The sequence below is a fragment of the Perognathus longimembris genome, unplaced genomic scaffold, assembly GCF_023159225.1.
Source record: "Perognathus longimembris pacificus isolate PPM17 unplaced genomic scaffold, ASM2315922v1 HiC_scaffold_5919, whole genome shotgun sequence".
Taxonomy (NCBI): Eukaryota; Metazoa; Chordata; class Mammalia; order Rodentia; family Heteromyidae; genus Perognathus; species Perognathus longimembris.
In genome coordinates this window covers 1-12,314 of record NW_025961399.1, presented here as the reverse complement: position 1 = coordinate 12,314, position 12,314 = coordinate 1, and the positions used below count along the sequence as shown (strand labels likewise).

Sequence of the window (12,314 nt, the reverse complement as noted above, 5' to 3'; positions counted from 1 at the left end):
TCCCCAGCACAATGCATACCATGGAACTTTGACCTAAGTGCTGCTGCAAGACATCTTTAGCAAGAGAGCATGTCACAGAAATAGTCATCGATGGTGTTCGTGTCACAGAAGTTCAGTGTGCACATGGACCCACAAAAACTCAATAACCCCACGAATAAATGGGCTAAAGACTTAGAGAGATTTCTCAGAGGAAGTAAAAACAATGGCCAATAGACACACGAAGTGATGTTAAAAATCTCTGGTCAGAAAGAAATGCAAATCAAAACAACACCGGGATTTCACCTCAATCCAGTTAGAAGGGCCAATATCAATTAAACTAATAATACAAAATGTTGGCAGGGATGTGGCCCAAGGGGAACATTACTACATTGTTGATGGGAAAATAAAGTTATTCAGTTACTTAGGAAAGCAGGATGGAGGTTCATCAAAGAATAAACATAGAGCTTCCCTATTTCCCAGCCATCCCCTTCCTGGAAATACACACCAAAGCCTATAAACAAGGCCACACTAAAGCTACAGCACAATCATATTCATTGTTGCATTATTTACCAGAGCTAAGATATGGAATTAGCCCAGATGTCCATCGGTAGTGGTAAATAAATGATTCAAGAAAATGCGATATATATACAACAATGGAATTCTATGCTTCCAACAGAAATAATGCTATTGCACCATTTATAAGGAAATGGAAAGACTGGGATAAAAGTATATTAAGTGAAGCAAGCCAAACCCAAAGAAACATAGGCTGCGTGATTTCCCTCATTGGTGATAATAGTTCTATAGTTATGTGCATATGAGTATATAACATGATGCTTATTGAAATGCACTCCAAGAAATGGAAGCAACAGGATTATTCTTTTAGTATATTGTTTGTAGCTAATTCTTTCCTTTATTTTGTTCATTTGGTTTATTTTCTGTTGTCACTAATTTCAATTTCTGTATCTTTTGTCTTGTGTATAACTTTCTCTGATTTTGAGAAGTAGACTCACAGAAATGGTGAAACAAAGGATGAAACAATGAACCAACAATACCAGAGTCTATATTGGAAACAAACTTTACAACTTGGGGGTATGGGGGTCATGGAGGGCAGGGGAAATGAGTGTAAATAAGAGAAAGAACTGTTCAAAAAATGACTCATGACCTTACTTATGTATCTATAACCCCTCTGTACATAACCTTTAAAATAAATTTTGTAAGGAAAATAAATTCAATAAAGTAATAACTTAAAACTTGCCAATCTCAAGAGAGAAAAAAACTCACTCTTCAGAGAACCATAAAGAACAGCATCTAAGAAGAAATATACAAGACAAAAGATAAGAGACTGAGGAAGTAACCAGAAGTCTTCCATCAAGGAAAAGCTCAAGATCGAATGGTGTTACAGCTCAATTCTATAAGTCTTTTAAAGACAAAGTAGCACTAATATTTCTCAAGCATTTCCATGAATTGGAAACAGATGGAGCAATTCCAATCCCATTCTATGAAGCCATTACACACATCCCCAAATCAGGTAAGGGCCAAATATAAAAATAACTACAGAATAACTCCTCTGATGAACACATATGCAAAGCTCTCCAATGAGATAATACCCAATAGAACCAGAAACAAATGAAAATAATTTATTATGGCCAAGTAGGCTTCATCCCATTGATGCAAGGCTGGTTTAAGATACATAAATCAATAAATATATTTCATGATACCCACAGAGCCACACACATAAACCATGTGATCCTTTGAATAAGTGTAGAAAAAGACTGAAAAAACACATCAATTTATGTTAAAAGCTTTGGAGAGGCTATAGATAGAAGGAACGTTCCTTAAAATAGTAAAGTTATAAATGACCCATCAACAGCCAATATCATACTGAATGAGGTAAAACTAAAAATATTTCCCCTAAAATCAGGAAGAGGAAAGGATATGAACTCTCTCCACTCCTCTTCAATATAGTTCTGGAATTCCTACTCATAGAAATCAGGAAAGAAAATACACATTAAAAAGATTCTCATAGGGAAAGAAGAAATTTAACTATCCCTATTTGCAAACAACATGATCTTATTCTTCAAAGACCCAAAAAGCTCCATGTTGAAGAGCCAAGAGCTTAGAATTGATCGACCACTTTGGCAAAGAAGCAGAATACAAAATCAACTCACAAAATCAGTAGCCTTTCCATACACTAGCAGTGTACAAGCTGAAAGGGAAATCATGAAAACAAGTCCATTTTGAATGGCTTCAAAAAAAAAAAACAAAAAAACCCAAAAACCTATGAACTAACCCAAACAAAGAGATATAAGAGCTTTATAGTGAAAACTAAAGAAGTCTGAACAAAATCATCACAAATAGCAGAAAATGTAAAGACCTTTCATCCTTTCATGTTCACGGATAGCCCTAAACAATATTGTGAAAATGGCTACTTTGTTGAAAATGACATACAATGGCCTTGTTCTCTGGGGCCAATGAGGTCTCTTCATGAAATTTTGATGTATTGTGATAAGAGTAAATATAGAGTTGTTTTCTGTATTGACCAAGGCTTATGATAGAGAAGAATGAGATATATTACCACATGTTCTCAGACAGGTGCATCATGAAAATAACCTGATTTATATTTGAAAGTTTCGAAAAAAATTTAAACCCGTTTGAAGGTGAAAGTTCAGAATGTAATCGTGAAACTAAGTTTTGGCATTGAATGATTATACACTTCAGCAGCATCATAGCTTCCTTAGGTAATACTAAATGAGTACATTTGTAGAGGCCACTGTATATGGAATACTTGCTGAAACCTGCTTGCATCAGCCAGCAATGCTCTGTGGCTCTAATGGATATTGGGTATGTGAATTGACCCTATGGGTATGGTGCTCTCATGTTTGGTGGACATCTCAATGGCCTAGAAATTTTTCTTGGCATTTCACAGTTCACATGCAAATATTATCCTCTGAGGCAATCTAGTGGCATCTTCCCAAACGGCTTTCATGCAATTACTATCTTGACACAGATGGTGGACCAAATATAACTTTCATCTCTGGGGCTTCAGTATCTGTGGTCTTGGAAACATCATAGCACCTGTGGTTAAAAAGAAAAACAGGAAAACATGTTTTCAATCTTGTTTTTCTCCTGGATGCAAAGCCTCAGATTCAGGGCCTCAGGGAAGAGTTTTACACATTCTTCCCTGGGGATGCACAAGAGGCATCCATGAAAGAACATGGGCTACAGTGTAAACCTCTGCCAATAAAAAGACACATATGCATACATACAAACGTATATGAGTATACATACTTGGCACTGCAACCTTCATTTCCAGGAAGAATTTCAGCTTGGCAGATGCTTCAAGAATGTGCCCTTTGATCTTCATACTCATTCTTCTCCAGCTTCCCCTTCCTGTCAAGTCCTTGGCTGGCAGTGGCTGCTTTTCTACAATGAAGCACCGAGCACACATGGATGGAGATGTGCTGATTGCTGGATTTTTCCCTCTCTACACTTTAGGAACAGATGACAATAACAGTGATGGTTCCAGGAAAGAAGACAGTAATCCGTAAGTAACTTATCATTCTATTTTCATTTACTGCTTTGTTTTCAGGATTGGCAATGGCTGAGGGAACTTGGGTGTGAAAAACAATATCCTTTGTCTTTTCTATTCTGACTGCCATCCCTAGTGTACCTGAAGCAGTTTAGTTTCATTGCTCTATCTTGCACATACTCCTGAGTGACTTTCTGCCTGTCAGTAGAAGACACTTGTGTCATTCAGTGTAGCTTTTCCTTTCCAGGGGGTAAGTTGTTCACTTTATTCCAACATCCCTATATCTCCTGCATTACAGCTATCATGGTTGATAATGAAGTGATGTTATTAGAGACAACCTGAGTCAGCGGCACGAATTCTGTACCAAAAGGTTACAGAAACCTTTCCTTCTCTACTGGCCAGTGGTCTGAAAAAAAATTTTGTGACACATATTTTGAGGAAATTGATTAAAATTCTTATTGTAGTCTGGTGACTCATGACTGTAATCCTCTGTATGCAAAAGACTGATATCTGAGAATTGAGGGTTGAAGCCAGCCTGGACATGAATGTCCTTGAGAATTTTATCACCAACTATCCATCCAAAAGCTGGAAGTGGAGCTTTGGCTCAAGTAACAGAATGCTTCCCTTGAGCAAAAAAGTTCAAGGAAAGTGTCCACGCTTTGATTTCAAGCTCCAGGACACTGACACCTATCCATACACACATTGTATCTCTCTCTCTCTCCTCTCTCTCTCTTTTTCTCTCTGTCTTTTACTGTAGATAAGAAGTTACTGTATCAAACTAACCACTGTGTCATTATTTCATGTCAGATATGGTCCACTATCCAAGTACTAACTCATTTAAGATAGTGTAATGTTTTAAACTATTCCCTGGCCAAAAAAATAAATAAGCAATATTCAATCCATTAATGTCATATGTTTTGAATTACTCCTCCTAAATTTCTATGCTCATTATTTAGGTTTATCTTCAAAAACTACCAGTTTGTTTTAGCCTTGGCTTTTGCTGTTGAAGGAATCAACAAAAATTCTCATCTTTTACACAACTTGTCTCTGGGATTTGATATCTATGATGTTCAATTTGGAGATTGGCTAGCATTTAAAAATCACTTCACTTGCCTCTTTGGGAAGTACAAGAGTCCAAATTACTCTTGTATGAGAGACATAAAATCAATAGCAGTGATTACGGGACCATCAGGATTAACATCTTCCCAGATTGGAATGTTGCTGAGCCTCTACAGGTATCCACAGGTGAGGGTGGGAAAGTGGGGGTTATTAAATAAATGTCTAATTTTGTGCCATTTTCAAGTGATAGAAAAGAATAATAGGAAGATACTGGATGTGTGAGCCTAATTAACTGTGATATCAAAAAAATGAGTTCCAAATAATTGGATATTTATAGTTCTATGTGAGCAAAGAGGATAAAAAAATTAAGAGCAGACTAAAGGTATTTTTTGAAGCAAGAAATAGGAAATGATTTTAAAGTGTGGAGATATGTTGACCAATCTGCTGCTAGTTCACACCTGTATTCCCAGTTACTCACAAACCTTTTATGTCTAGTTAGCCAGCCAAAAGCAGGAAGTGAATGTGTGGCTCCATTGGCAGAGTGCTAGCCTTGAGGGAAAAAATCAACCTAGTGCATGAGACCCTGAGTTCATTGTACTCTACTAGCTGTCTTGTACACACACACACACACACACACACACACACACACACACTCATGCAAGACATTATGTTGAATGAAGTCAGGTTCAGAAAGAGAGAGGACATGTGTCCTCTCATATATGAAAGTTAGGGCTAAAATATGACTACAAAATATGAAATAAGTCCATACTTTAAAAGTCCATACATAAAAAGCCATGTGTGTATATGCATGATCCATCTGACTAGTTGATTGTTTATATAGGGTGGAATCCCAAGGTGTAATATGGCTGACCAAGTAACAGACAGTATACAAATAAATGAACGATGGAAAGCTGAAACCTATTTTGTTGGAAGGTGATATATATACATATATAATATAATATATTATATATAATTTAATATATAATATATATTTTATATTTAACAGAGCAGAGGAAAGGGGAGTTGAAGAAGTTGGGTAGGAAATGAAACATAATATTCAACATGAAGTTATAAAAATGGACTTAGGAAAGTTGGAATGGGTGTGGATGGTAAAGATAGGAGTTATAGACAGAAATGACAAAGATCAAAGGTATTTTATGAGTACATTGATATATTGCACAACTATTAAAATATTTGAAAACAATTAAAAACGATTAAAAGAAAAACAATTTAAAAAATGGAAAATTTTTGATAAAAAATGACTTTCCATCTAATTTTACTGGTTACTTAGTTAATACACTTCAATACAGAGATTGTGATAGATGGTAATATTCTCATTCATGGGCTGTCTAATTTTCATTCTCTTTAGCTTACCTTTGGGCCTTTTGATCATGCCCTGAATGACCGTAACAAGTTCCCTGCTCTCTATCAGATGGCCCCAAAGGACACATCAATGGCCACTGCCATGGTCTCCTTACTGCTTCACTTCAACTGGAACTGGGTAGGAATGTTCACCTTAGAAGATGAGAATGGTTTGTGGATTCTTCCTGAATTGAAAAAAGAAATGGCCAAGAGCAGAGTTTGTATAGCCTTTGAGCTAGTGATTCCAACCAATGCCATATCATATGCACTCAAAATCATGTCCCTTTATAACCAGATTAATAAATCTTCATCAAACATTCTCATCATATACGGTGATGATGAATCCCTACTAGATTTAATGAAATGGGTTGAACAAGTGTTAATAAAGGGCAAAGTCTGTATATTGAACTCACAGTGGGAGTTAACCCTCAGAAAGAAATATTTCCTGCTAGGATCCTTCCATGTACCTCTGATTTTCTCACATCATCATCCATATGTTTCTGGATTCACAGATTTTGTCAAGGCAGTTAGCCCTTCCAAATACCCAGAAGACTTTTTCCTTGCTCGACTGTGGTTTCTCTCTTTTAATTGTTCCATTTCTGAATCTGACTGTGTAACATGGGAGAACTGTCCTCATGATGCCTCCTTGGATTGGTTACCTAGGCATAATTATGACTTAACTATGTCTGGAAACAGTTACAATATACACAATGCTGTGTATTCTGTGGCCCAGGCTCTCCATGATATGCTTCTTCATCAAACGGAAATGCAAACCATGGGAAACCGAAAAGGGACACTGCCTTCCCCTGCACAGGTAAGGTCTTCACTCTTGGATGGCATACATCATGAGCACAGTCACTCCTTAGAGAGGTTGCTCACTGTATGAAATGCAATGTTTCAAGTATGTTTCAAAAATCCAAGACATTATAGCTGATTAATTATCTGTGATGTGCTCTACATATGTGTTCATATGACCTTACACACAAGCAGGTCAATAAAAAGAAACATATGTATTCTGCTTTTATAAATTCTTAGTTGCAGATAACTTCACCATGATCATAGCTAATGTCCTGAAAACTGTTAATTCATCTTTCCCCTTTTAGTTTCTTAAGAAGTAGCAAAGGATGTTCTGCTGAGCAAAATTATCCATTTTTCAAAAGTGATCTAGGGGGCTGAGGATATAGCCTAGTGGCAAGAGTGCCTGCCTCGGATACACGAGGCCCTAGGTTCGATTCCCCAGCACCACATATACAGAAAACGCCAGAAGCGGCGCTGTGGCTCAAGTGGCAGAGTGCTAGCCTTGAGCGGGAAGAAGCCAGGGACAGTGCTCAGGCCCTGAGTCCAAGGCCCAGGACTGGCAAAAAAAAAAAAAAAAAGTGATCTAGGATAATTCTACCTTTTGTTTTGAAATTTTAGCAAGCTCAATTGATACACAATCATAAAATTTATGGCTGTGGCAAACTGCAGGTAGGCAACTTAGAATTGTTTCATTCATGACTATATGTAGAATTAGTTTCCCTTAAGAAGAAGCCTTCTAACTCCTTTCTGAGTGACCAAGGTTAAGAAATAATATTTTTATTCCTCCATAGTTTTTCTTATGGGATACCTTATTAGATGTCTGTTGTAAGCCTTAATTCTGAATGTGATATTAAATGCAATGAGGAGTTTTTCTTAGTTCAAGTTTTCTGTCTTAGATCTAGAATAGACCTCACCATAAGATGATGCATCTCTTTTAGCTGCATGCTTTCCTGAAGAATATCCAATTTAACAATGCTGCTGGAGACCAAGTGATTTGGGATGAGAGAAGGAAATTTGAGGCAGAGTATGACATTGTGAACATTTGGAATTTTCCAGAAGGTCTTCAACTTGAGGTGAAAATAGGAACGTTTTCTCCATATGCTCTACATGGCCATCAGCTGTCTTTATCGGAAGATATGGTGCAGTGGGCCATAGGAACTACAGAGGTGAGTTGGATCTAAACATAATGATGGAAAAACGTACAGGTAAGCAAAATTCAACACTAAATTGTTTATCTGGGTTGGTGCTAGCAACATTCTCCTGTAACCATACTTACTGAGATGGCTGAAATGTGAATATCATGGTTTGGAGTCAGACCAAGCATGAGAGTCTTTAGGACACTTATCTCCTATTAACCTGTAATAACGATGGAAGTGGAGCTCTTGTTCAAGTTGTGAATTGCTTGACTTAAGCAATTAAGCTCAGATACAATACTCATTTCCTGAATTCAAGCCTTAGGTTTGGTACATGTACACCTAGAAATTTGTATCCTATGTATCAAACATTTAATTATTTCCAACCTAACAATTTTATTGAGTGACTCTCGAATAGAAAAGGAACATAATAACTTAATAAGGATAGGTGCTTGTGATCATATCTGCCCTCCTAGCTACTCAGAACTCTAATGTTCTCTGATCTAAGATTACAGGTCAGGAAAAATCTCAAAAAGGCAGAAAAGTTTATGACACTCTTATCTCAATTCACCACCAAAATCTGAAAGTTGAACGGTGGCTCAAGTACTACAGTGCTAATCTTGAGTAAAAAGTGCTTAAGAACCGTGCCCAGTCTTTGACTTAAAACTCAAGGATCAGAACAAAAAAATAAGTGTGTTTCAAAATGTTGATTTACAATATTGTCTTAAAATATAAATTTAGCGGGGTTCTAATATTGTGACAAAGTACCTGAGGAATCACTTTATGTGGGTGAAAGTTGATTTTGTTCCCTTCTGTGTCAGTTTCATTCATTGGTTAGTTGGCCTACTATTTAAGCATCTGTGGTTAGAGGTACCATTGAAGGGGCCTTGGTGAAAAGAAGATTCTCTTCTCATTGCTACTGGAAAATGAAGAGGGAAATAGGATGGGCCTGCAGTTCACATAACCTTACAAAAGGGAGATTTGTGCTGTACTTTACATCATTTAGAGGTTTGAAAAGGATTCCTCCTCTCTTCTCTTTACCATGCCACAGGTGAGACAACATATAATGACATGAATTCAATACAATTCCATAGGGCAGGAAACTAGGACTTAACCTTCTCACCATTAATTTCTACCTTTAAAAGTTCCCACATTACTCAATAACTCATAGCATATAAAGTCAGTAACTGTCTTCAGTTACTAGACTTACTTGCAAGGAAATATTGATTAATAACTTAAGTCTTAAAATACTGAAGGTTTTAGAGTGTTAGGTAAAATCTGAATAGTTACTGACAAGTATATGATTTCCCTCAGACTCCTCATTCTGTCTGCAGTGAGAGCTGTGGTCCTGGATATAGGAAATCTCCTCAGGAGGGGGAGGCTGTCTGTTGCTTTGATTGTACCCCTTGCCCAGAGAATGAGATTGCTAATGGTACAGGTAAGCCCATGATTTTGGGAGAATTTCTTCATCTCTCCCTAGATTTCCACAATCCAATAAAGTCAATGCAAAAGTTGTATATTAAGATTACAGAGCCCATATTCCTTTGCCCTGTTAATTTAACTGTGAGAACTGATGGCATTCCTAGTTTAAATACCACAGTTCACGATTTGAAAAAAAAATATTTTATTAATATTTTCTAGTCTATGCAGGCAAACTTATCTACAGGAAATCCTTCTTGTCATTAATCACTAAGTTTAAAACTCTAACAAAAAATTAAGCACATCATATTCAGGAGCGTGTTTACCATAATAGATACATTTTGTTCGCACAGAAAACACTGATTTTGCACACTTTTATTTCATAGTACAGAGAACTGGTCCTGCAACAGAGAAAGTGTTCAGAAAGATGGAATCGGTTTAAGAAGTGAGACTGAGTGTTGTACATACCATGGCTTTGGAGAATCAAAGATTGTTTTCTCTGTTCCATTACTTCACAGATGAGTAGGACTGCAAGTATGAGCCACAGAGATTAACAGTGTTAGAAAAAGACATGTATGAAAATTTATGCCGTGTCATTCACAATTTTCTATAGGGTTACGGAACTGTGCGCACTGCTAACTGCTAAAAAGAGTGACAAAAGTATTAAAACAAAGGGTGTTACAATATTAGCCTGTCAGAATTGGCACATTGTTGATACATGTGGTTACTGAAGAGGAAATAAAAAGTTGAAAAAATAGTTTACATAAAGAAGAATATGGAAAGTTAGAAGGTTTTGATGTAGAAAATGAAAGTACATTTATGATAGGAAATGTTAATGTGTTAGGATTACATCTACCTAAACAATTTCTTAATTTTTTTGAAAAAATGAATGGAACTAAACAAGAACTAATGATAGACCACACTTCTCACCAGATATGGAGCAGTGTGTGAAGTGTACAGATCATCAGTATTCCAACACAGAGAGAAACCAGTGCCTCCTAAGAGCTGTAAGTTTCCTGGCTTATGGAGAGCCCTTGGGGATTGCCTTGGCAAGCGTGGCTCTCGGTTTATCTACACTCACAGCAGTTGTTCTTGGGGTCTTTGTGAAACATCACAACACCCCCATTGTCAAGGCTAATAACCAGGCTCTCAGCTACATCCTGCTCATCTCCCTCATCTTCTGCTTCCTCTGTTCCTTGCTCTTTATTGGCCGCCCCAACTCAGTCACCTGCATTCTACAGCAAACCACATTTGGTGTTACATTCACTATAGCTGTTTCTGCTGTCTTGGCCAAAACTGTAACTGCGGTTATGGTCTTCAAGTTCACTTCTCCAGGGAGAACGATGAGGTGGCTGCTGGTATCAAGGGCCCCTAACATCATCATTCCCATCTGTACTCTGATCCAGGTTATTCTCTGTGCAATCTGGCTGGGAACCTCTCCTCCTTTCATTGACACGGATGCCCACTCTGAACATGGCCTCATCATCATCCTGTGTAATAAGGGCTCTCTCACTGCTTTCTACTGTGTCTTGGGATTCCTGGCCTCCCTGGCCCTGGCCAGCTTCACTGTGGCTTTCCTGGCCAGGAACCTGCCTGACATCTTCAATGAAGCAAAGTTCCTCACCTTCAGCATGCTGGTATTCTGTAGTGTGTGGCTCACCTTCCTGCCTGTCTACCACAGTGCCAAGGGGAAGCTCATGGTGGCTATAGAGGTCTTCTCCATCTTGACCTCTAGTGCAGGACTCTTAGGCTGCATCTTTGCCCCCAAGTGCTATATCATCTTGTTAAGGCCAGATAGAAATGTTCTACATGCCCTCCGGAATAAAATGCACATTGGGAAGAATAATCCATCTTAAGGTCACATGTATGAATTTTTGGATTAAATCTACATTTCTATTCTCAAGCAGATATTATTTTATATATTTGAAATAATCTCATGAATTAGTGCTGCTTCTAATTTCTCTAATGATGGTACAATCACAAGTGCTAGCTAAAGTTGCATTTTTTAATTATTTGATATTCCTATTTATTCTGCATTCATTCCATCATCCCAATTAGTATATTTTTCACTCTTGATTTGTTTTGTAATTTTTTTCTTTATTAATCATTTACTTAAAGTTTCTGTTTGGGCATCTGTCTTGGGACTTGAACTTAAAGCCTATGTACTGTCAGTGACTTTATTGTTTTCTAAAACTATGGTTTTACCACTTGAGTCACAGACCTCCTTTTGGCTCTGTGGTGGTGAACTGAAGACAAGAGTCTCAATGGACTTTTCTTCCCAGGTTGGTTTGAAAATCTGACCCCTGTATTACACCTTCCTAGGTAGTTGAATTAAACTAAATTATATTGACATAATTTTAAGACACATTAAATTCCTCCTATATCACTACACTGCTTAATCCCCAAATATATTATATTAATATTTTCATTTTATTTCTATTCACATATCTGCCTTTTGCAACATTCCTCAATCTGTTTTCTTTGATCATTCTCTCCCCATTCTCTGTATCCCTTCCCTCTCTCTATTCCTTTCATCCTTTGTCTTCTTGTCCCCCACTTTGCTCTCTCTATAGTTTTAAAATTTCAAGAATGTTTTTTGTATGCAACAAAAATACACTTCAATTTTATAACACGATGTATTGGATTAATGGAGTATTGGTGGGAGAAAGTATAGATTCATAATAGTTTGATTATATATGGCTGTATATACATTTAAACTTATCCTAGCTTAATCACTTAAGAATATTATACATACAACGTTAGATATATTCAATATACATGTATGTTTTTTTTTCTTTCTTTTTTTTTTTTTTGGCCAGTCCTGGGCCTTGGACTCAGGGCCTGAGCACTGTCCCTGGATTCCTTTTGCTCAAGGCTAGCACTCCGCCACTTGAGCCACAGTGCCACTTCTGGCCGTTTTCTGTATATATGGTGCTGGGGAATCGAACCCAGGGCCTCATGTATACGAGGCAAGCTCTCTTGCCACTAGGCCATATCCCCAGCCCATGTATGCTTTTTATGTTATCAATTGTTGT

At 37.4% G+C, this 12,314-nt stretch overlaps 1 protein-coding gene across 1 annotated transcript; it reads left to right on the top strand.

Annotated features, from left to right (window-relative positions):
- Window positions 1-4,480: 4,480 nt before the first annotated feature.
- On the top strand, window positions 4,481-11,135 carry LOC125345554 (vomeronasal type-2 receptor 116-like; the record flags this gene model as incomplete). The annotated part of the gene is made up of 5 exons (XM_048337673.1): window positions 4,481-4,753; window positions 5,937-6,743; window positions 7,666-7,893; window positions 9,175-9,298; window positions 10,213-11,135. Coding segments are annotated over 5 exons (2,355 nt in total), but the record flags the coding sequence as incomplete, so codon positions are not given.
- Between the last annotated feature and the right edge of the window lie 1,179 nt (window positions 11,136-12,314).